The sequence below is a fragment of the Botrytis cinerea genome, chromosome 4, assembly GCF_000143535.2.
Source record: "Botrytis cinerea B05.10 chromosome 4, complete sequence".
NCBI lineage: Eukaryota > Fungi > Ascomycota > Leotiomycetes > Helotiales > Sclerotiniaceae > Botrytis > Botrytis cinerea.
The window spans coordinates 1,247,072-1,270,429 of NC_037313.1; the positions used below are offsets into that span (position 1 = coordinate 1,247,072).

Consider the following 23,358-nt stretch of genomic DNA (forward strand, 5'->3'; position numbering starts at 1 on the left):
TTTAACTGTGACTACGAGATGAGATACAAGTGGTATTGAGAACATATCATCTAATAAGTAAAGGTGTTCATTCAGTGGCTACCTCGACTACATATGGAAGCCTGCTTGTCTATTCTAGCCAATAACTAGTCATGAATGCAGCAGCTACATGGACTCGTACAGGCTCTCGAAGCAATACATTATACTAGAGCTCTGTCCCCTGGAAATGGCAGAAAGGACTCTCCTCCAAACCCGCCAAACTCGCCTAGACTCTCGTCACAGAAGACTGCAGCCTGTAAGGAGGATGCTCTTGATAATGGTGAACCATATTTGGATAGCTCTTCCTTGCCTACGGTCACCATCGATTTCGAGGAAGATAGCGACGGCGATAGAATAGTACCATCCATTTTGGTTTCTTCTGACCCTGTAAGTTTAAAAGCAACCGAAAATTCTGACTTGCTGAATTGGCGTCATGGCAATATCAAACAGGAGAATATATTACGTTTTGTCACCGATCAACAAGATGATGAATTAGGAAACTTGAAGCTCGCAGATCTGGGAAGAGCTCAGCAGCATCAGTTTGTGACAAGCATGAAGCATACCAAGGGGAAGAAACTTTGGAGAACACGATGGTACGAACCACCAGATCTAGAGAAACAAAATCAAGAAGAGGCCCAAGGCAAAACTTCACGCTTATTCGATATCTGGTCCATGGGATGCGTAATGTTTGAAGCCGTGTTGTGGTTGCTATATGGGCACGGGTCTCATAATGTTTTCTTGCGCGCCAACGAATTTCTCACCGGAGAAAAAGGCGTGACACCATATTGGCGGAAAGGAAAAGATGGAAGCTACAAATTGACGGAAGCAGTTACCGGGTGGATTGACCATATATTAGAGCACGACTTAGAACGCGATGGTGTTATCGGTGATCTGATAAAATTGACGAGAAATAGATTACTCAAGATTAAACTGCCTTCAAACTCTGATATATATGCCGAAGATTTTCATACAAATTCAAAAGACCTGGAACAACAGCTTGGCAGAATTCTTGAACGTGCCAGAGGAGATGAAAATTATGTGTTCAGTGGAGCAGATCGGACAAGCATGTCTCTACCCAATCTTACCAATTCAGCCACGAACAAATCATTAAGATCTGCAAGTAGTTCATTATTGTCGGTTGAGGATGCAAGGGAGTAAATATCCCAATTGTTCAAAGATAGAGAACTTAGATAGCTCAACAGCGTGAGTATCCCAGCAAGATAAAAGACCAGTGGAGTACTACTCCTGAAGATCCTTCATTTGTTGATACGATGCTGAAGGTCTGAAACTTCGGTTGTGACGAACCCGAGTTGTGTACAGAGTGCAATGCCATCGACGTCTCGTCACTGCATACGGAAATTTCTCATAATATGGATATACTGGAGAACAATTCAGCAAATAACGTCTGCGACCTCTGCGAAGTAATCTATACGGCAGCCAAAGATCACGGCTTCAAAAGTCATGATGGCATTCAGCAGATCTCATTAGTACGATCAGACGACGATTTTGTTCTGGAGGGAAGCGAGCAAAGATTTCTTCGCCTAATTGGTAAGCATTGAGGTCTCGCCGTCCATTAATTTTGTTTAACAAAAGAATTAGAAACAATGCAGGATACAACAGTCCCTCTAGCTACACCGGAACTAGCTTCACTGACCAGCAATCGAGACCCTTCTCCTGCGGATCTTGACTCCTTCATGAAACTACCAAGGGCATGCCTTGAAGAATGTAATACCAGTCACCAAGACGTTTGTGCTCCCAAGGATACTCATATCCTCCCAACAAGGCTCATCAATGTCGCAAACCTAAAGAAACCGAAGATCGTAGCGACGGCAGATCTCTCTCAGGCTATTCTTTCGGGGGGTATTCGATACATTGCAGTTTCTCATAGATGGGGTGATATGCCTTATTTGACTATCACAACGCAGAATAATCTTGAACAAAGGCAGAAGAAGATTCCAATGGACGAGCTACCGCTTAGTTTCAGGAATGCTATTGCGATTACGAGCGCGCTGGGCTGTACCTATCTCTGGATCGATTCTCTATGTATTACACAAGGCCCCGATGGTGATTTTAGTGAAGAGGCAGATAAGATGCAAACAATATTTAACGGTGCGTACTGCGTTTTGGCTGCTTGCAATGCCGAGAGTGCCAAGGTTGGCTCTTTGGAAAATCGAGAATCCCCATCAAATGCGTCAAGATCGGTGATATCTTTGTCTCACCAATCACAATCGATTTTGAGCCGGATGTCCTTCACTGCCCCCTAGCCCGCCGTGGATGGGTTTTATAGGCACGCGCCTTGGCACGCAGAACTATTTACTTTACAGACAATCAGACTTATTGGGAGTGTGGCGAGGGGATCCGTTGCAAAACATTGGCAAAGCTCAAGAAGTAAGTTACCCTGTTCATTAACAAAGCAGACTCGACTAATGCCTTCATAAGCGATAAGATAGCTTTCCTCAGTGACCCCAATTTTCCTGACTACACAATCCGGCCATCAAGCACCATCGGGGATCAAATCAAGCTCTTTATTGATTTGTTCCAGAGGTATACCAGGCTAGAATTTTCCCATCTGGAGGACCGACCTATCGCAATTGATGGACTAATGGAGCGACTAACTATCGCATTTAAGACACGAAGTTTAGCTGGGCTTTTTAAAACATTCTGGGGCCGTTGTTTGCTCTGGCGACGGGTTGATAATACAGGACCACTGAAGAAGATTCCGGCGTGGTACACGTTCTAGGCGGGCTCCACCAACTTGGTCATGGGTGGCTTTTGATGGCGCAATCTCGTTCATTGAGCCTGGCGGCGGTCAAGTTTCTTGGAATGATGCCGGAGTGAAATTACCGTTCGCTAATCTCACCGGCGATCAAACTTCATGGCTTCGGAAAAGCTGCCAGGATGGTAGTGTGGCTATCCAAGCAAAAGTACCTTACTTCAATATACCCGAAAAAGCCAACAGAAGTGAGGCATGTATATACTATGATGACACAACAATTAGGGCAGCAAAATGTGTAATTGTTGGTACTGACAAATATCATGGTAATGATGCAAGCTTGAAGAAACATTACGCTTTGATTGTCAAGCCGCTTTCACACAGTCTCGGTGGAACATCTTACGAACGTTGTGGCGTCGGATACATGCCAGGCAAGTATATTCGCTTGGGCAACCCTTCTGTTTATATGCCAATTGAGTAGTTTCATTTTATATATACCACATTTCGGACAGGAATCGAGCATTCGGGAGGCTACAAAATTCACATGCCAGTTTTCGAAAAGAGGATTCTACCTACCTTATTAAACTGAAACTGTACATAGCGCTCGAATAATTTAAGTGATTCTTAACAGCAAAAATCAAGCTCGCATCTAGCTTGGCCAACCATTTTTTCTAATTGGAGTTGCCTATGGCAAAACAAGAGAGGTTTAGAATAGAAGTTTCCGACATTTTTTTTCTCTGGATATTTTAAGAGCATATGCTCCCGCGACCGTCTCTCAAGCGCATCTCAATTTACACAACGCCGTTTGATACTTGTCTTCTTTATGTGTTTTTCTGTCGATGGGCCTATATATCTAACTGTATGTAAAGCAAAATCTCCATTTCACATCACGCTTCGCAAATAGAAATAGAAATAGAAATAGAAACATAAATCTCCTCTCCCTCTCCCTCTCCCTCTCCAACTCCAACTCCCTCCTTTCCCACTCCCTCCCTTCCCATTTCCCACTTCCAACTTCCCACTTCACAATACACAATACACAATACACATCGTCATCATACTCGTATATACACCCCAGTGCAGCCATCTCGCCGAGAAAATACCATTAACCAAAATCAAAAGCAGAAGTCAAGTCAAGTCAAGTCAAGTCAAAAGCCAACGGCTAGACAATTTCAAACACACAACAATCCCCCTCGATTCTTAATCCCACCAATCAATCCAAAGAAATCCCGAAAATAATCCATTACACGTTACATTACACATTACGCATTACATCACAGCATCAAAAAAGAAGAAAAAGGGCTGAGAAGACCAAGTCATAAATCCAAATAAGTAAATTAAGTAATTAAGCAATTCATTACACTTTCGATTCCGCCTCTAGGTAGCTAGCTATAGCGAAGAGAAATCGAATTGATGAATACAATATACTTTTCCCATCGATCCATCTATCCCTCCCACCCTTCATTCCACCATGTATTCTCTTACCCTACCCTTCCTTTCTTAACCTCCTCATAATCATCCTACATGTATATCATAAACCCCCCCAGCCATCTTCGATAAATGAGCTACGCAAACAAACAAGCAAAAGCAAACAAAAGCAAACGAAAAAAAACAAGCTAAAAATCCATCCTAGCCCGCTAGCCGCTCCCTACGCCATAAGCTACCAGAGCAAGCAACTCTTTCCATTCCATTCCGTACACATCTCCATCCCGATCTAAAGCCCAAACAGTTGCATAAACTGAAAACTCCAAGAAAGATTCCCTAGATACAATTGAAAAGTATGAAATGGAAGATAAAATAAATATTAAAGCGGTACCCATTGACTCATCGTTCATATTGAGACTTTGCAGAAATTTTACTAGCCTTCATGTGGCGGATACAGACCACGAATAACTCTTGCCGGATTTCCACAAACCACTGTATAAGGTGGAACATCTCTTGTGACAATTGAGCCGGCTCCCACTGTACTACCTTTCCCGATAGTCCTGCCAGGTAAAATAGTTACACCGCCACCAATCCAACAATCCTCTTGAATAATAATTTTCCTTCCCAAATTTGGTCCTCGGGATCCAAGTCTTCTCTTCGGATCAATGTGTAGCGTGGCGGTATAGAGATTAACATTCGGCCCAATATTACAACGATCACCAATCTTAACCTCGCAAGTATCAAGAATCGTGCAATTCTTTCCAATCGCTACATCTTGTCCAATGCTAATATTGTATCCATAATCACAAGTGAATGGGGCTTCGACGACCACGTTATCGCCGACTTTACCAACAGGAGTGACAGGAGTAGCTTGAGTGGGAGAAATGACATGATCGCGTGGTTGGAGAATATCGCGGAATTGGCGAGCTCGTTCTTCGGGCGATACACCATTGTTAGGATTTGTGCTGTTGTTAAAACGCCAACAAGCTGTATTGCAACGTTCACGCTCTAGAACTAGCTCCTTATCAAATGGGAAGTAATGACGACCAGCTAACATTTCTTCCTTTTGAGTTCTTTGTCGACTTGCAGGATGAGAAAGTGCTAGTTGTGCGGCAACTTGGGCGCTGCTATGAGGACTATCGGGATGGATCTGATGATTGAGTAGATTGGGAAGAGCCGAAGTGGGCTCGCGAGCAGAATTCGGTGTTCCAGTATCCGGCTCTGTTCTTGGTTCTTGCCTAGAAAGATCATGAAGAGGTCCAACGCGTGGATACTCACTCTTGTAGCGATCTGGATGGGCACTATTTGCACTCACAGGAGTGGGCGTTTGCTGGATTCCATAACCTGACGCAGATATTCGATTATTCTCCGGGCTTGTGATGGAAGCACTAGGTAGGGTGGTTGCGCTTGCTTGATCGTCTGTATCTGTTATGCCTCTGCTATGAGGATCTACACGTAAGCTTTGGCCACGATATCCAGGTAATGGTTCCCTTCGAGTTGGAATTCCAGGTTGGTTTCCATATGGTGATGGCTGGGTGTATGAAGAAGGGCTTTCGTATTCGGTTTTGGATTGTAATGGAACTGGAGTTTGTTTCATTTCGACCTTGGGATAAGAACCTCGTTGTTGATATCCAGAACAGACAAATCCACCACGGAGACAATTGTTACCTATATTAGATGTCAGTAGAATTCGACAAAAATTTGTCCGAGCAATTTACATTCTGGCCTGGATTCATCGCACTTCTTCTTTCGTCTTCTGCATGTCATACAGCCTGTCTTGGTCCTATTGCTGAAGTTTCTTTTCCGTTTCTTAAGATCTGATTGAGCAGACAATTCCCGTCTCTCTTGGCTGTATGCAGATTGCGGATCAGCATATCGATTATCATCACCAGAAAGTGTACGACGATCGTACTCATGTTGCTGTGCATCCAGATTTTGAGATGCTCTTTGTAATACCTCCCCAATATGCTCATCGGAAGCAACTTGAGGATGCTGAGGATAATGACGAGTATGCCATAAGTCACTCGAAGGTGTGTCCCGAGCTGAATCGGTTGCTGACATGAATTGCCTGTACTGTGAATCTGCGCTGTATGTCTCTCTGGTATCTAAATGAGGTTGAGATTTTGCTCGAACACTTCCATCGTCTCTAATCCCATCAGACTCGGTAGTCGCCGTGGTTGGTGTTGCTTTTGTTGAATTTGGTAGGGCATGGCTATGGTATGAATTTGCGGATGATGAACCTTGATCCATTGAACCCGATCTTTTACGTTTGTGAGAATTCTCGTCGGAATAATGATTTGAATTCTGGCTCGTATTCATTTGGCGATCAGGTAGATGAGTACGTTCTCCATTTTTCGACGAAGACCAGTCTTGATCCTGAGTTGTTGTGATGGTCAATTTCTCATGACCTGGAGGTGAAATTCTAGGTTGTCCATTTGCTCTTTCATCAGAGCCCCTCCTTGCAACGCCGTTTCCATTTGCTCCGGCACTAGTAACGTTTCCGTTTCCGTTTCCATTGGTCGTGGGCGAGGTTTCATTCTGACTTCTACCATTGACTGCGGTGAATCTAGCCGTCGGTGACTCGGCGTGCTTATCTGTACCTTCTGGACTCGCCATTTCAAGTATGTTCCGAGAAATCTTGGTTCCTTCTTCACTGCCTGAGTTGACCACCAGAATTTCTCGAGCTAAATTTACAAGCTCCTGAGTTTCAAGAGGACAATTTTCTGTATTCATCGTGTTAGGCGCCATCCTTTAAGTTGATTTACCCTATTGCGACAATGAAGGTTTTAGAAACAAAAGAAAAAATCTTTCTTCGGCGGTTAAACGTACAGAATTTAAAATATTTGATGATGGGAATGATCCAATACGATGAGCCTTTTTGCATGAAACGTGAATGATTCGGATGGAGATCACGTTTCTTCTTCAAACAGCAGACGCGCGCTTTCCAATTCAAATGGTAAATTTCCAAAGGTCGATTGATCCAGTTACCCTTCCATTCGCTGCTTTCCTGTCTCTTTTTCGAATAAACTAAATTTAAACTCAAATCCAAAGTTTGGAAGCGTTGAGCCGCTTGTTGTCGGGGAAATCACTTTTGCAGCAAGACCAAACTCGTGACCTTATCGACGTCGTTCCCCTTGGCCGAGCTGAGATTCCGTTGAGAAATGTGGAGACCAGATGATGTGTAAAGACAAGATACCACGAAATCTTTGGGCTGACGATGATTGCGATAGATGTTTTTGAGGAAGCGTCACCGTCGCGTCACGATTAAATTATTTTTGGTGTGGTACCCAAGTATACGATGTCGATGGAAATCGGACGGCTAGGTTCTTGATACACTGTCAAGATTCGGAACGACCGATTAAATGATCACCACGGATTGTTGTTGACTGAAGGATGGATTGCCCTCCTGATAAGATTGTCACCCACGGTCGAGTCGGGTCAAATTAGTAGTGAATCCAATCAATTGGTGTGCAAACGATGGAAGTAGGTAATGGTATCTCTTTTCTCAGCCAAGGAAGTGCAGAAAGAACTCGACTTCATTCACGTGTATCTCGAAGTGGTTTTTCTTTCTGGTCTCTCGACGAGATACAATTTCCAATGAACGAGAGATTGGCCCAGCCGAATCGTGTGTGGTTATAACGATGATGGGGATTGATTGATTGCGCAGTGATGTCTCTGCCTCATGGACGGTGGATCGTATTCCTTGAGCGTGATTGAGAGTGAGAGGTGACACCAGATGATTGTAGACTCTACGATGGCTGTTCGTCGGCAAAGAAATAATTAAAACTTCGCCTTCTACCTTTCACAGAACAGTATGGCAGTGGAGGCGATGGGGTGATGGTTCGTATAGTATGATATGTGTGGGCAGTATGATATGGTATGGTATGGTATGGTATGAGTTGACTTGGATTGATTTGGCGATGTGCATGTACGTATGTCGTCAATGAAAATCGACGAGTTCCTTAAAATAGAAAAACTCTTAGGATGGAAAATGACGGGATGTTTTTATGGGAATGAGTATCAGAGAAACGTTTCGTCTTCTCAAATCCTCAGAAAACAATGAATTTCTGTGACCCAGTGGAATGGTAACGAAGGGACGCAAAGAATCAAAAAAAGTTATGGCTGTTGGGGTAGTGGGAATATATTAAGCAGCGTCTGTTCTGTGCTACAAATCGTCATGGGTTAATAAAAGTGGGAATTTTTAATTGTCTAGTGTCTCTTCTTTCTCCCATGTTCCGCGTTTAGCTCGGTAAGATGTAAATCCTCGGCGGTTGGAGATTCAGCTTGGGTGGATGAGTGGTGGATGGTGGATGTGGATGTGGATGTGGATGGAATGCAGAGGCAATACGTGGGCAAGGTGTGGGCGAAAAGAGCAGGGAACGGCGGAGGGGAAAGAGGGGACGATGATATATAAAGTCGAGAAGTATTTGGAGGGGAGGTTTTCAAAGTCCGAGAGATGAGATGTAAGAGTCGTGCGTCGAGAGTCGAGAGTCGAGATTACCTATGTCGAGGCAATACTCGTAGATTGTAGATATCATCGGGAGTGGTGGAGAAGGAGGACACAACAGACCTTTCTCTCTGACTATCTGTCTGTCTATTTGTCTGTCTATCTATCTGTCTATCTATCTCTCTGTCTATCTATCTCTCTGTCTCTCTGTCTCTCTCTCTCTCTCCCCCCCTCCATCCCTCCCTCTCTTGGCCATTTAACAACCAACCTCAATTGAATCCATATGATCTAAAAGCATCTACCTCCCTCCGCAGTGCCATGATAAGTACCTTTCCATACTTCCAATCAATATTATCAGAAATCGATTGAAGAACACACACTCATACTACATTCATTCGTCCACTTTATTTTATAAATACTTTCCTGGACCCAAAAGATGGCCCAAATCGAAGCATGATTGATATACGATTGTTGTCATTCGAGCCTCATTCGCCGCCGTTTGACATCCAAACAATCTCTTTGTTGTCATCATTTCCAAGCTTGCCACCATTCGGGCGCCAGCACTGTTGATTTCATGCGGGATGATTGTTTGTATTTATCGATTCGAGATATCGTTTTTGCAGTTCTTACCCACAATTTCATGCAGTTATATTAATCCTCCAGACTACTCCGTACGAATATTATTACATGCAAATGTCCTACACAACCAACACAACCCACACAACCCACACCGTAAGTCTGGAAAAGCTGACAATAAGTAGGTAGGCAGTGCTATTATCAATAATATCCAATAATGACATTGGGTCAACGAGAGATGTTCCCGAATCCACCGACTTGGAAATTTGTATATATTTAGCCTTCTTAGCAAAATGACCCAAGGCCTACCTAATATCCGCTGGCACGCCGATGCATTGTTGGGGCGATTCGGAAAGATGGAAAGTTCTCCCCCTCCCCCCAATTGATCCAATGATGATGCCGGGCGACCTGCTCCCCATACCCAAGACCAGGACAGAATGCGCAATGTGGGAGAGGGCAAGGCTCAACAAGCTCAGTGATTGATTAACAGATTGTCGACAGAGCAGATGATGATACAAGAACTAGGACCGTTTGGGGCCAGTTGCTTTGTATCGGAGTGAGCTGAGCGGCTGCTCGCTTTTGCGCGACGAGAAACCCCTGGTGCTGTGCATCCTATTGGCTGCGTCTCAATAAATCTACTTCGGCGTCTATCTCGATTAGGCAAGGTTGTATCGATTTCCATGATGCACAAACCCAGTTTGGCAACTTGTTCAATGGTATTACACAATAAATACACTCACTAGATGACTTGGGGATATTTCTAACACGTTTCCTAATAAAGTAAGAGATTCTACGCTGTACGCAGCAGGCATGATATTCAACGCATATCCTTTTGAACCTTGGAAACAACTGTTAACCCCATCAAATTTCGTCCATCATTTTGTATTCACCCATGAACCCCAAGACCCAAAGAGTCCCAAGGAGAACAAATCATCGAGGCTGTGTCATGATATGTTCGCGTCACGTTGCCTTTCCATCTGTAACGCAGCGACGCAACATTTCTCCCACTTTTTCCATTGGCAATTCTGGCTCATCCGCTTCACACCCAAGTGATCCTTTAGCGCGTTGGCCAACGTGAGACTTTCTCGAGCCGTGATGGTCGGCCGGCCAAAAAATCAGCCTGACAGAACCCACGGTACTTGATGGTAGGATTTTACATTGACCCCCAAGAGAGACCCAGGTCAAACCAAAAGAGCTCAAATCACATTTCCTTGCTCGCCTTCCCTAGCTAGAACGGTTCTGCCGCATTGTTCAAACCTTGTCACCAAAGTCACTAGAAATGTCATTCATTCACCCAAGCCGGGAACGCGCATATAATCATCTTTTGGCGCACAGCACAATATAAAAAAAAAACGGGGGGTGCGATGATCCGGATGGATTACACGAAAGAGAAAAGACTAATTTGTAGCTGTGTGCCAATTCATCGGCACGATTTGATGACTTGCTGACTTTCCCACTCTTACAAGATTATCGGGGCATATTTTCCCCTCTCTCCCCCCCTGAACTTTGTCGCCCGTACATAGTCCCCAGTCCATCAGTCGACTGCGTCTGTATGAAACAAAGGTCCGAAGGGATCACTAACAAGGATGATCGTACAGGAATAAATTGTCAGGATCATCAAGGTCCGTCCGGCGTGCCAGGATTAATTGAACTCGACTCTTGCTTCCCTCTTGCTCTGGAATATTGTAGCCTTCAACAATCGACAGAGGCCGGCCCAAAGTGGGATTATTCAGTGCAGGATAGGACACACTATATGAAGGGCTGTAGAGAGCATCCAAGAACACCACGTTCCTTAGAATGTCACTACACGACACGCTGGGAATTCTTCGGTGGCACAAGAGGCACAGAACTTTAAAAAGAGTCTGGAATCTACAATGAGATTGGATCAAGTTCAAAAGCAATTGAATTGGCCAGGCAGAGTTGACCCGCTTGAAGCGTTAACATGGACATCATTTTAGGTTACCTTGCCGAGCTTGCGTCTATACGAAGCAACTTTCATTTGCTTGAAGCGCTGAATAGTGACTGGGTGAGGAGGTCTCAGAAACGGCCACACTAAAATCGATCACAGATAGCCTACATCAATATCATGTCGTACCTTGTTCCTTGGCTCTATTTCTTCAACGAGAAGGTCGAGAAAGGTGGTCGCAGCAACCAAAATATACTTTTCAATGTCAGGTGTTCTACAAAAACAGAATCGTAAGGGTGCTGCTACTTCTTATATGCTGGATCCATGGTTTTGTTTCCGACCCTAAGAATGAATCAAGAAGAGCCATGGCTTGTACCTGTACCAAGGAAATCAAGGAAAGCCTTATCACTGCCGGTTAGATACCGGTCACATACTACTGTAGCTTTTCATTGTTGGCTTTCCAACGTTGCTCGCTCAATCTGGAGCAAAACCTTCGCCAAATTGAGAAAGGACACATCGTTGTCAAATTATGGCTTCGTATTGACTAACGAATATTTACTTTCGCCCGCATGGATCCGGATATCACCATAGACTAAACACATTTAAAAGAGTATTAGACGCGAACTCGACAAGATTTGTCTGTTTGTGCGCCTTTCGATTGTGATGATACCCGACCGTATAGTACATCGACTGGGGTTCACCGCTGTTATCCACCCGTTCGAAATTGAGCTGTTACATCAATTTGTGCCGCAGCAATAGCCAGCAGCAATCACCTCTCCGATCTGACCAAGGGCAAGCAAGGTGTGGCAAGACAAGGTAAATAATCATGCGTTCGGGCGTCACCCATCTGTTGATCGCTTCTATCGTATCGCTGTATCATTCATCAAATGTTGGCCGATGATATACGAAAGAGTAATTTCGAGGCAACCAACGACGTGGCGGGTTTGTACCTTCTACGAAATCCTCTTGCATATTTTGGTCCACATCTTATATCTCTAATGCGTGTAGAGCTAGGATGGCTGAAATTCCTTGATCTTGGGAGGGCGTGTCCTCGTGATTCACCTGAATGCGCTTCCCCGGTTACTGCAGGTGCACACATCCAAGGCTTCAAGCGACCGCTGCCGCATTGTTTTGTTGCAACCGGACGCACGTTACAATCCTTTAGCCGCCAAGGATGGAGAAGAGATTTTCTAATCGTACTACTAGACTAAAAACGATTGCGTAAGCACCCTCATATATAAATCAGTACTTATACCTCCATCATGCATCTCGAACATGGCTACCATCTTTCGTCCTTTGAATGGCCTTTACAGGTCAGCGATTCTGTGGGAAACAGGAAAGAGAAATGCCATACAGTGAAGTCGAAGGTGTCATTGGATACTCAGACCTCATCTAGCAGCATCGGAAAGCTGTGTCACCGGAGCACCTGGATGAGATGATCCACTTGCGTCTGCTAGACGGTGCTTGCCACTCTCTTTTACCGTCCAGCGTATGTTTCATCACTGTGAACAGTGGAGTCCTGAACCGAGGTGATACCAACTCGATGTGGAAACAGTCTTCCTATTGGTCAAAGTTAGACGAATAAGATCATCCGCCTGGGGGGTTAATTGAGCCGACGGTGTGCAGTGTATCATTTGGCGCGGAGAATGCGTATCCTACTGAACAAGAGCCTGGATCCTTGGCCATACAACTTTCATTTCATCACAACGCATTTTTCTCGCCTCCTTTCTCTCCGTCTGACCTGCCATTGCTACATGTCCCATCATCCATGAATTGAAATATCATTTAATTGCTTTTTTTTGGTCTGCAAACTTTATTCGGTTGCCTAAATGCGCAAGATGGACGCGATGCAGGCGTTATAGGCTTTTGCAAGCAAGCTGCAAAAGGCCTGCATGTAAGAAATTAGTGCCCTGAAAACGACGGAACTTGCGAGGGCGCGAGGGCGGATGGGACAGAACAACCTTATCAAAGCACGGGCGTCGAGACAAGAATTATCACTTGATGGACTAATAAGCCTCATCATCCATGGTGCTGTGAAAATGTGAAAGTATACTCGAGCAAGTAAGCAAGCAAGCGTCCCGACCGCGGGATCCGGGACAATCTTCGTGATGCGATTTTGAGAATGGGTTGGGAAGGATACCTAGGTGGGCGTAGTACATGTGATGTGACTTTAAAGTTTACCTTTTTAATTTGTTGTTAAGAAAGTATCATTTATTCAATCACCGTTTAATCCATTGCCGTTCACCGAAAATCAAACATTTACAAGGTTTCAAGTGAAATGTTAGAAAAGCTTCTCTACGAATGGATTCCAAATTCAAAATTAACATCATGTGTAATTTTAGGATTGGCGCTGAAAGGCCTGTCTAAGCGCCCATGTCTTCCTGTTAATGTTTGAGAGATGGCTTCTAAGCGCTGGGACATTGGATTTCTTTACTCTCAGCATATTGTTTAATTTATATTGCGCACGTTTGATACTCGATGCAGGCAATTGCATTATTATACTTATGACGTTGAATATGCCAATTAAAGATAAGATCGTTGCAGAGTTTGTGCATCGAACTTCTCACCTTATCGTCCAATCCTTCTTGTCACACATCTGCGTCCTTCCCCCTCATTCCTTCATTCCTTCCGGGGATAAACATTTCAACATCCTGCGAGCATGCTTGATTTGGAGTTTGGCCTTGAGGGGTAGTGTGGAGATTTGTATATAGTGAAGGATGGCAGGTACTTTTTAAGACAGGCTAGAAAGATATACAGACACGTACGCACATATATCTGTATACGCATGCATTTATGATGATAAGTCAGGCCAGTGTCTCAGCATCCACATAATCCTGTGATCGCTCACTTATGAATCTCATCGCTGCATTGCAAATTCATGTATCCAATTATCTTCTCTTCGCCTTTCCCCAGGTATTTACATGTTTGCCGCAGTTATAAATCATGTCACTCTACGAAATATCTAAGACAGTTTATCCGCTGTAGATACTGAAACCAGTGATTCATCTATTTCTAGGGTTTTGCGGAGTATCTCTGAGCCACTCGTTTTGGAACAGGCTGGATTGTTCTACTTGCTCATTGCTTTTTTGAACGTTTTGTTATTTCCCACATGCATGAGTCGGACGAGAGATTTTGATTGGTTGGTGTTTCTTCTTTCTTTCAATAGATTCATCATTCTAGGATATCAAAGCGTCTATCTCGTGGTCATTCAACATGTCTTCCGCATTTTAGCATTTTCTTCCTTCACAAACCCTCAATAAATCTCTCGGAGATTAAGATTGAGAGCTGGGAGAAAACTTGTCCTTAACCATTAAACATTTGAGGATTATTGAAATTATTGCATGCAGCCGTCCCAAAGGACGAGTTAAATCCCTCTCCATCCAAAAACAACCCATGTACACTCCAGGCCGAACATTGAAAAGGTTAAAAAAGGAAATGTACGGCGGTAGACCCATACTTCGTAGATCATCATAAACGAGAATGGGAATGCGAACATCCGAATTGGCATCCAGGATTGCGATCCTAATTTAGCAAGCAGATATAAGTGCCGAGATCTGAGGTGTTATTTGCGGGCGTGAGTATACAGGGGAGAGAGGGAAGGAGATCTTATGCATTTGTGTGGCGTGGCGTCTATGTATTGACATTTGCATATATTGGATCTTCGCGTATAGAGTATCTAAAAATAAATATATGGATATACATCTTATGCTAGCAATATATCTATGTGATATTTGCAGCACGCACACGCGAGTTACGAATCCACAAACCCAAAGATTAGCATGGCACATGCTTTCTTGATAAGCTTCTAACCAAGCTTAATTTGCTCGATTCGCTCCCGTGCATCTTCACGCCGCAGGGTGCGCGGAATAGAATATTATTGAGTGGACGGTACGAGAAATTTACATTTATGGCATTAGCTCTGGATTCGCGGTGGAGTCAAGTGACGTGACAGGTGATGTTGCGCAGGGATGAGGAAGACAGATAGAGAGTATATGTGGGCGAGTGGCACAGTAGATGAGGCACAGTAGATGCAATGGTCGCGGGGATAAGGATAAGAATGAGAATGCGATGCGAGAGTGTGGCACAGGAGAGATGTGAAATTGTTTTCTCGGGTACTTTGATGGGTATCCTTGGATACTTCATTGCTAGATCGTACTAATTCGATCTCATTTCTTTACTGTTTACACTGGTCTCAATAGTCTTGGTTGGGTGTCTACTAATTGCATGGAATGGTCAGATATTGGCATGAATGCGGTATCGATCTAACAGGAATATACCATTAGCGTCTGAATATCATTTAATGGCATGCATGCTTAAGTCCGAAACAAAATTCCGAGGCCAGGGCACTGGGAACAGGAAACGGAAATGGACCGCCCTTTTACCGCAGCGATGCCATCATGAATAGATACGATAGCGATGAGAGAGGATATGGAAAACTCCAGGTCCTGGATAAACTTGCAAGACTGTGCCGGTCCCGATGGGAAGGACTTCCCAATGGATAATTCAAGTGAGATGGCATGGTAAGTCCTCTGCGCACTCAATAGTAGTTCCTCTCCCGGCTGGCCCGCGCCGAGTCCTCGCGATTCTCGGAATAATATCAGCGTCAAGCAAGAGCGATATTCAATTACTGCATACGGGTGCCTTGCGCCGGCGCACCGGCTGAAAAACGTGGCAAGTAAGCTGGGAAGAAGTTTGTTGGTGTTCGCCGTTTAAGTGTTGGTTGTTTCGCAGAATTGTCTGGTTTCTAGTTTGCTTGTGGGATGGTTACTGTACTCGTGCGTATTCAAGCAAACTTGTGCATGGATACCGTTATTGCGGATCTGTTTAGTGCGGTGCAGTGAATCCAGGTAATTTTGCAGTCGTCAAATAAAGCGACAGATATATAACTCGACACATCCCTACCCCGCGCCAAGGGCTCTTCCGCAAGCGGCAGAGCCATACCATCGGTACTGCATCTTCGCAAGAATTTCTCTCTTGGTCATGTGCACACGTCTAGATTTACACTACTAAGAAACCAACGGTTGGCATCTTATGTGTATATGCAAGACCTCGGTAAATTGAACGTTCTCGACGAAGGAAAAATCCAAATGACAAGGTTTCAATGGACTGGTATATACGAGTTGCCAGGGCGCTATCGAGATATGGAGGAGGTGCCGCGGTAGCCTGTCATGTTTAAATGAGAGATGTGGGATTGAACGGTGGACGAATCGGGGTGAGGAACCGAAGTCTCGGGTCCCAACTGTTGGGTTGGGTGAGCAGGATGCTGGGAGGGCATTGGATGGCGCGAACATGGATGAGTCATGACGCCGCTGGGTTTCGGTGAGCGCGAGGGGTATAGTTTTGTGGGTGAAACGTGGTGAGGGGAGATTTTCAGTTTCGTTTCGCGCCGATAGGTTGGGTGGTGTCGGGTGGATGGATGGATTTGTTGGGATTACGGAGGGTGCTTGCGTACGTATCGGCGGGTCCGAGAGGTTAGTAATGTTCGGTTGGATGGTGGCGGGCGGTTCGGCTTCGTGCTCGAGGCTTTCGTATGCTATGTTTCAGGGGGGGTTTATCGGGTGGTGGGAGTTGCGTCGGGCTTTAGGTTTGGGATCTCCGAATTGGAGGGACTCGTGGCTTGTGATTCTACTAGCTGGATTTTGACGCTTTATTGTCAGAAGATGTAGCGCTTTTGAAAGGCGGAATGAAACTTTCCTGATACATGTCGGTTTCATTTTTATATCGGCAGTTGGATGATTCTACGTAGTATCTATCCACTTGGTAAAGAAAGACTAGTTAAATCATGACCCAGTGACAGTTGCTTTAGGACTTCCATTCCATTCACCATCTACACGATCGCTTTGAAGTATACATGCAATTCCTACTCCTTATGAACACATGCATCCAAGTCACAAAAAGCATTTCCATGGTTAAACACCCATACGATTAGCAACCCACTCATTTCTTCTATTTGCTCATCTACGCAATCCATCCAATCCACGAAACCATGCGAAACTCATCACCTCAAATTCGCAAGCTTTCCCTCTCTTCCCTCATCCACTACTCCATCAAAACCAACGCTTTTGGCACAGCTCTACCGTATAGAATCCCTAATTCCAGCTCTCCGGCTCTGGATTCTCATCCATCCATAGATCTGGTCAAGAATTGTGCTACCAAGTATTTATGCGCCAGATGAACGCTCTGCCACAAACTCGGTAACCAATCTATGTTTTCACCACACCATCCACCTCCTTTCGTTCCACCCATTCCTCGTATCCTAAGATCTACCTCACCGCGTGGAAAACTAAAAGGGGGGAAAAGAAAAACTTGTAATACACCGATGTAAATATATCGGAAAGAAAATTTAATATGCTAGTCTCTTTTAATGCATATTGTATCGCTGATCATCCATCCGCAACTTCTCTTCCATCTTTAGAAATGCTAAACGAGATGTTTATTTCTTCCTCGATAGCATTGACAAGTAAGTAAAAGTAACCAATACAGGTGTTCTAGAACAAACCTCATAATCGTTGCCTAGAACCCTTGATTGGAGCTTGGCAGCGCGTAGCGAAGTTGTCGACGAGCTTGGAATTGGTGGTATGTTATATGATCACGAGATGAATGATGATACTGTGGCGGTGGGATTGAAATCTATTTTGGGAATTCAGAGGGCGGCATAGGGTCAATTGGTGGGATAGTTAGATGATGAGGAGAGGAGTTTCGGTTGTGGGATTTCCGCCTTTTTGTCTTGTTTTGTGTTTTCGTTTTGTGGGTGCGGGAGATGTTCAAAGTCATCTCGTTGGGTATTTAACGCAGAGATGCTATTTTATCATCATAACTGTAGGTAATGAAATTTTCTTTTATTGTCATTAAGTTTCGCTGGCAATTTCGTGCGTAAGTATATATCGTTCTTAGCTTTATCTTGTCTTTGGAGATATCCACATATTCGCTTCTTTGTTTAGATTTCTTCTGTGTGCTCAGTACTCCTCTTCATTGGGATCAGCTCGCACTCTTTAATGCAGTTTGATATTGTCCTTTCTAAAACTTATATCCTTGTTCAACGATTTTACTGTGTTTATAGTATGGACCGTAGCTTCAGGGGGGCTGATAAGGCCTTGGAGAGTGAATCGTCATGTTGAGAATACCGTCTACCTTGGCAAAGGATTCACTTGCTCTGTCGTGGGCTTAGTTTGGATGCATACTTAAATCCTTGATTCACTTCAAGCTTTGAGTCAAAGCCTATGTGCATAAACATTCACGGATAGGCTTGTGTAGATATGTTATTAAAGTTAATAAGCAGCCGAAAAGAATTCTCAAAACGGTCGTGGCTCGGTACTCCTTGAAAATATCAAGATTGTTGGACCGTTGGATTGTTATGTATCAGCTTTCATTTGCTGTTTCATATCATGTTAATATCTAGTCGAGTTCCTCAGGATATTATATTTTCCCCAATAAGTAATTATATTATCATCCGATTTATACTCTATTTGATGTTGTCTCCCAAACAGTCATCTTTACAATTTTAGTCTATTCTTGTCATTTGTTGCGGATTCGTCTCATCCTCTCTTCTTATTTTAAACAATATAACCTTATAAATAGCAAAATTCTATCTTTTTCGATCACTATGCAATCATAAAGATATCTTAGTCCTTTTCCTGAACCAAATTTCCTCCCAGTCCCCAATTTTCTTTCCAAAAGGAGGTAGAATTGGAATCTATAGCTGCTTTGCTCCAAAGATTTATTATAGTTTGTATTTTCTTAATTTCTGGCCATTATTCACTGCAGATATAAGCTTGCATTCTTAGAAAATAAACTGATTAGACGACCAGTCAGGCGGGGGAGGCGACAAAGTAATTTCTAGTTCAACGACTAGCAGAACTTCACACAGTCAGCACGGAGTGAATGGAGCTAGAAGATGAATTTGGAAGCATTATCTCTGCATAAATTATTGGAACAGGATGCTCTACTTCGAGCCTTCGACATGCACAAGTGCAACTTTCAAGTTCCTCATGACCTTTAATGCGTCTGGGTCTGGATCTTTTTACCATGTATTTATACCTCTGACCACACAAAAAAATGCACACCACGGCAATCCCACGCTTTTAAATGTTAATAAATCTGTATTAGCAATATAATATGTCATTGTTTGGTGATACTTGTTGTCATTTAAACATTTCTTTTTGGTCCTTCTCGCTGTTATTTTTCCCTCGTCTAATCTTTCACCACACAATTTCTATTATCATCCAAACATTATCAATCTAAATTATCACCATGCGCTATTATTCAGTTTTTTCACTGAAAGACCCTATAATATAGTTCTGTCCTTTTTTCTTCCCGTTGGCTTCATATAGAAGAAATCCAGCCCATGGTAAAGCTCTTGGTTGCATCTAGCTGAAGGTAATATTTCTTAAGTTTCTGTGAGGAGCTGTATACAAGGGTTCGAAATGGAACAATCTCAGTTGCGTTTCTGAAATAGAAAGTGGGGTAAGAGAGGTGATTGATGAAGAGTTTGATGCGTGAATTTGGTTTGTGGGCCCGGTGTTTGATGCGAATCATGACATTCAATTGCAACTTATCAATCTAGCTCATTCTCATTTTCAAGATTGGTCATTGCCATATGATAACTCAGTTAGAGTCGAAGTCCTTACATGCCTATGTCATTCCGGAGACTTATGTTCCACTTCCTAGAACCAGGGGAAAGAAGGAAAAATGATATTGTCGAGCAATTTCAAAAGGCTTGATGTGTATGCTGCTTTTCCCTTGCCCATTTAGACTAGTAACTCCACCAATTCATCACCGAACTTCTGTTCAAATCGGAGAGCACTGGCAATAAGAATAAACTTTGAGATTTTCATCCAATAGTACGGATACCAACTAATACTAGCAGCGCTCTGTGTGCGAAGTGATAGCATTCAGTGACATAAACATCCTAGCTTCCTCAATACTCATCACCGAAGCTACAGGTCCACCATATAGGATAACATGCTGCTTACAATACGGAGCATTGTCATAACCTCCAAAGTTACCCTCAACTTGTACGGAACAAGGATGTGAAGAAGGATGCGGGACGATGAGAACACTACTTGATGAAGCTCCCAACGTTGTCGATGTACTAGTGACGGACGTGGTTGAGAATTTATTTCCAGAAATGAAAATTCTTAGCAGTGTAAACTTGCAGTGACAAAACCAGAGATTCTCGAATTGTTGTATAATTTTGTCATTCGTATTATTATGATAAACGGATAATGCATCGTGATGAGTTAGTTTATGAGTCTTCATTATTGAAGAATCGATGAGTTCTTGGTGAAAATCAGAAGCTCGTCGCGTGTGACTCGGGAAAGGTTTGCAGACCCACGAATAGATAGTTCAAGTCAGTGCCGAGAAATTTCCCCATGATATCGATCATTAGAGGGTATACGCCATGATTTAAGTTATATCTCGATGCGCCACTTTCACTTAAAGATGAATTGTAAAAAACCCTCTTTTGAGTTTGTGGAATCCATTCGACAGTCCACTTGTTTTTGAGAGAGTTAGGGCCAGGAAGAAAGTCAAGGTTCGTTGTCGGGGCAACTATTGAATTCGGTTTTAGGCTCACATATGATAGCCTATAGCTTCCTGAATGTGCGTATCTAAGATCCTGTGGGTGCGGTAGCGAGCAATTCCGAATTCGTCGCCGACAGAATGACAGTGGTTTCGGTGGGTGAGATCATAGAATTCACGGCGGTGGTGCTCGAACTGGGCGCGACTTCACTGCTTATGTGTTAGTATCGGCCTCGAACTTGTGAGATTCTCAAGAATAGAAATGTAGCTAGCTACCTTTGACTTTTGTGGTTTCCTTTTGCTGAACTAACCCCGACTCCAATTCCGATGACCACACACACAACCATGATAAAAACGCTAGCAACCATCACCACTGTCTTTCTAAGAACTCCAAAGATCCTTCTGCCATCGATTTGAATAGGTCTGGATTTGTCGTAAACTTCTAGCCCCGTTCCATTATACGGGGAATGAATTCTAGTTGAATGTGACACCTGTTTACGCGCGACTGGTTAGCATTTAGTTCTTGAAATTCAAATCTTATCTACTCACGGTAGTAAATTGCGCTTCATCAGCTTCTGACCTTGACCACGGTTGCGTCATTTTAAACAATCTTGTTACTTTTTGATGTTGAAGCTTCAAACCGGAAAATACTCAATCCTTGAAGTTCAAAATTTTACAATACAAATCAAGATACTATTGATCCAGGAACTTTTCTGACGCGGATGAAGAACGAAAAAGCTGATTACATCTTCAAGATTATGATAAGTCAACTTTATGTGCCGCAGCCCCAAAATGCCAAGTCTCTCCTGGGGTAGTACTGAAGGATCCGATCCGTCTCGGCTATTTATCTGATTGGTGAGAAATGTGATGTAATCTCTTAGGCGGCCAATGAGGATAATTCTCTGGGGTAAAGTAAGCCATGATCCAAATATCTATTTTTGATGGAGACCCAATTGTATTTTCCAATCATCGATCTTCAACAGAATGGTTATGTGGTAAAAAGCAATACCAAGAAAAGAAACAAGACCTTGGATTGAACAATTATTGCCTGCCTAGTTCTCTTTAGTATACAAGTTAGCAATCAGTATTTTATTGATTTAAATACTACAAGAATCTGCTATGATACATTGGATGCAGTTTATGAGTGAATTCGACTTCGCACAAGGTACCCCCTACCAGAGATTACCAGGATTTTTAGCTATAGGATCGTCTAATTTACCCCAGATTTAGGCTCGATTCCTCATCCCGCTCTCAAATTTCAGCAATTCTATTATGCCCTGTAATTATTTTGTGAAGAAATCGATAACATAAATATTATACAACGGAAAAATTCCATGGTAGAAGTTTCGACGAAGATCTTAGCTACAGCTCGTCTAGGCTTTCATGGTTTCTCCTTGTTGGGAGCATCATATCTGGTTGCACAATCTTTTATTAGCAAGCCAAGAGGACTACCTGCCGGCCTCAAGGAAGACTAGATTGACGACGAATGTTGGTGAATTAATCTATACTCAGTGATATGAATCATTCTATTCACTTCTTGATATCTTATTTCAGGCCCATCCTGCGCTTACATACCCCATTATCCATACGAAGAAAGTCATGCAATTCACAGATCCCAAGGTTCTTTTCTTCTAGCTGCTTTTACTTGAGGCATCACTCATTCCAAATCCCACACCCGGTGAACTATTCTTGCTGACTCCGACCAAGAGACCCAAGCGCCCGATCAGATCATATAGCCAGGTTTAAACTTACTATGCGAATGGACTTGCCAGGTTTGAGTGAGAGGAAGAGGTCAATAGGGTATAGAATAGACCTAACAAAAAAGGGGGGGACGGGGGGATGAGACAGCGCCCAAAAGAGAAATATTAGGTCAAAGCGATATTTCCCACCCTACATATCATTTCTACCTAGTTCCCGCGGCGAATATAGGCGTAGAAACATAAATAATCTATCTATACAGAGCTCAAGAAATATCTACTGCTTTTGCTCCATATTGTGGAACAAGCATAATAAATTCAATAGTTGAAGAATTCGACGGCAAATAGAAAGCCATAAGATACTTGATTGTAAAGGGAGATTTCACCTCAACATCAAACTTGATTTGAACACAATCGGATTTACTATGTTCCTATGAATTACTCATGGAATTCTCACCTCAAGACATCTCACAATTTTCCATTGCATACCTATGTTATACAGAGTGTGTCAAGGATGCTCACAAATTTGCTTCAAAGAAAAATTGCCGGGGTCACAAATTTTATAAGCTCAAGCTTCTATATACTAGGGAATCACACGAGCGAAGGTTCGCAGTATCGCAGCAAGTTTGAGTATTCACTTGCAGAAGTGCTGGTTAATCCGATTACTTCTTTCATCTTGATTTCAAGAGGGGCGATAGAGAGAAAACGAGGGGATGCACCTTGGTACCATCACAGTCTTTGAATTCACCAGGTAGTTGAATTCAATCATCATAAAGCCTCTTCTCTATTCCCAATTTATTGATTCCTACTACTATTTTCTTCAATCAGAGCCAAAAACTTTGACACAGGTATTTGAAAGAGAATTAAGGTCCTAATATGATAGTGAGATGAGATATATTTTCCGTGACAAGATCATTCTGTGTCAAGTTCATCGTCAATCACTTGCATTGAATATACATTTGGATATACGATACAATTGCCACCTCTTAGACCAGAGAGTACCAAAATAGACCTCTCACAGATTTTCGAGCATGATCTAGCTTACTTTCGATGGGAAGAA

General features: G+C 43.2%; 4 protein-coding genes across 6 annotated transcripts; 2 read left to right on the top strand and 2 right to left on the bottom strand.

The window, feature by feature from the left end:
• The first annotated feature begins 9 nt into the window (after window positions 1-9).
• Window positions 10-3,658, top strand: BCIN_04g03470 (hypothetical protein). The gene is made up of 4 exons (XM_024692526.1): window positions 10-1,221; window positions 1,299-1,566; window positions 1,618-2,406; window positions 2,458-3,658. Exon 1 carries the CDS (start codon window positions 136-138, stop codon window positions 1,174-1,176), a length of 1,041 nt encoding a protein of 346 aa, XP_024548303.1. The 5' UTR covers window positions 10-135; the 3' UTR covers window positions 1,177-1,221; window positions 1,299-1,566; window positions 1,618-2,406; window positions 2,458-3,658.
• BCIN_04g03480 (hypothetical protein) lies at window positions 1,389-3,212 on the top strand (the record flags this gene model as incomplete). The annotated part of the gene is made up of 5 exons (XM_024698289.1): window positions 1,389-1,566; window positions 1,618-2,219; window positions 2,351-2,406; window positions 2,458-2,562; window positions 2,732-3,212. The coding sequence occupies 5 exons, from the start codon at window positions 1,389-1,391 to the stop codon at window positions 3,210-3,212; spliced, it is 1,422 nt and encodes a 473-aa protein (XP_024548304.1).
• A 389-nt stretch (window positions 3,659-4,047) lies between the features above and the next one.
• On the bottom strand, window positions 4,048-8,276 carry BCIN_04g03490 (hypothetical protein). 3 transcript variants are annotated; one of them, XM_024692529.1, is made up of 3 exons: window positions 6,983-8,276; window positions 5,872-6,876; window positions 4,048-5,821 (listed from the first exon to the last, which is right to left on the bottom strand). In XM_024692529.1, the coding sequence occupies exons 2-3, from the start codon at window positions 6,767-6,769 to the stop codon at window positions 4,587-4,589; spliced, it is 2,133 nt and encodes a 710-aa protein (XP_024548306.1). In that variant the 5' UTR covers window positions 6,770-6,876; window positions 6,983-8,276; the 3' UTR covers window positions 4,048-4,586.
• A 12,414-nt stretch (window positions 8,277-20,690) lies between these two features.
• Window positions 20,691-21,201, bottom strand: BCIN_04g03500 (hypothetical protein; the record flags this gene model as incomplete). Its single annotated transcript, XM_024698290.1, has 3 exons — window positions 20,691-20,811; window positions 20,878-21,092; window positions 21,151-21,201. 3 exons carry the CDS (start codon window positions 21,199-21,201, stop codon window positions 20,691-20,693), a joined length of 387 nt encoding a protein of 128 aa, XP_024548308.1.
• Window positions 21,202-23,358: the final 2,157 nt, after the last annotated feature.

Excerpts from the sequence above, each read along its gene's own strand:
- BCIN_04g03470 (XM_024692526.1), top strand. The coding sequence starts at position 136 with ATGCAGCAGCTACATGGACTCGTACAGGCTCTCGAAGCAATACATTAT.
- BCIN_04g03490 (XM_024692527.1), bottom strand. The coding sequence starts at position 7,037 with ATGCAAAAAGGCTCATCGTATTGGATCATTCCCATCATCAAATATTTT. Across the intron at positions 5,822-5,871 it reads CGATGAATCCAGGCCAGAAT|GTAACAATTGTCTCCGTGGT; the intron begins GTAAATTGCTCG and ends CATCTAATATAG.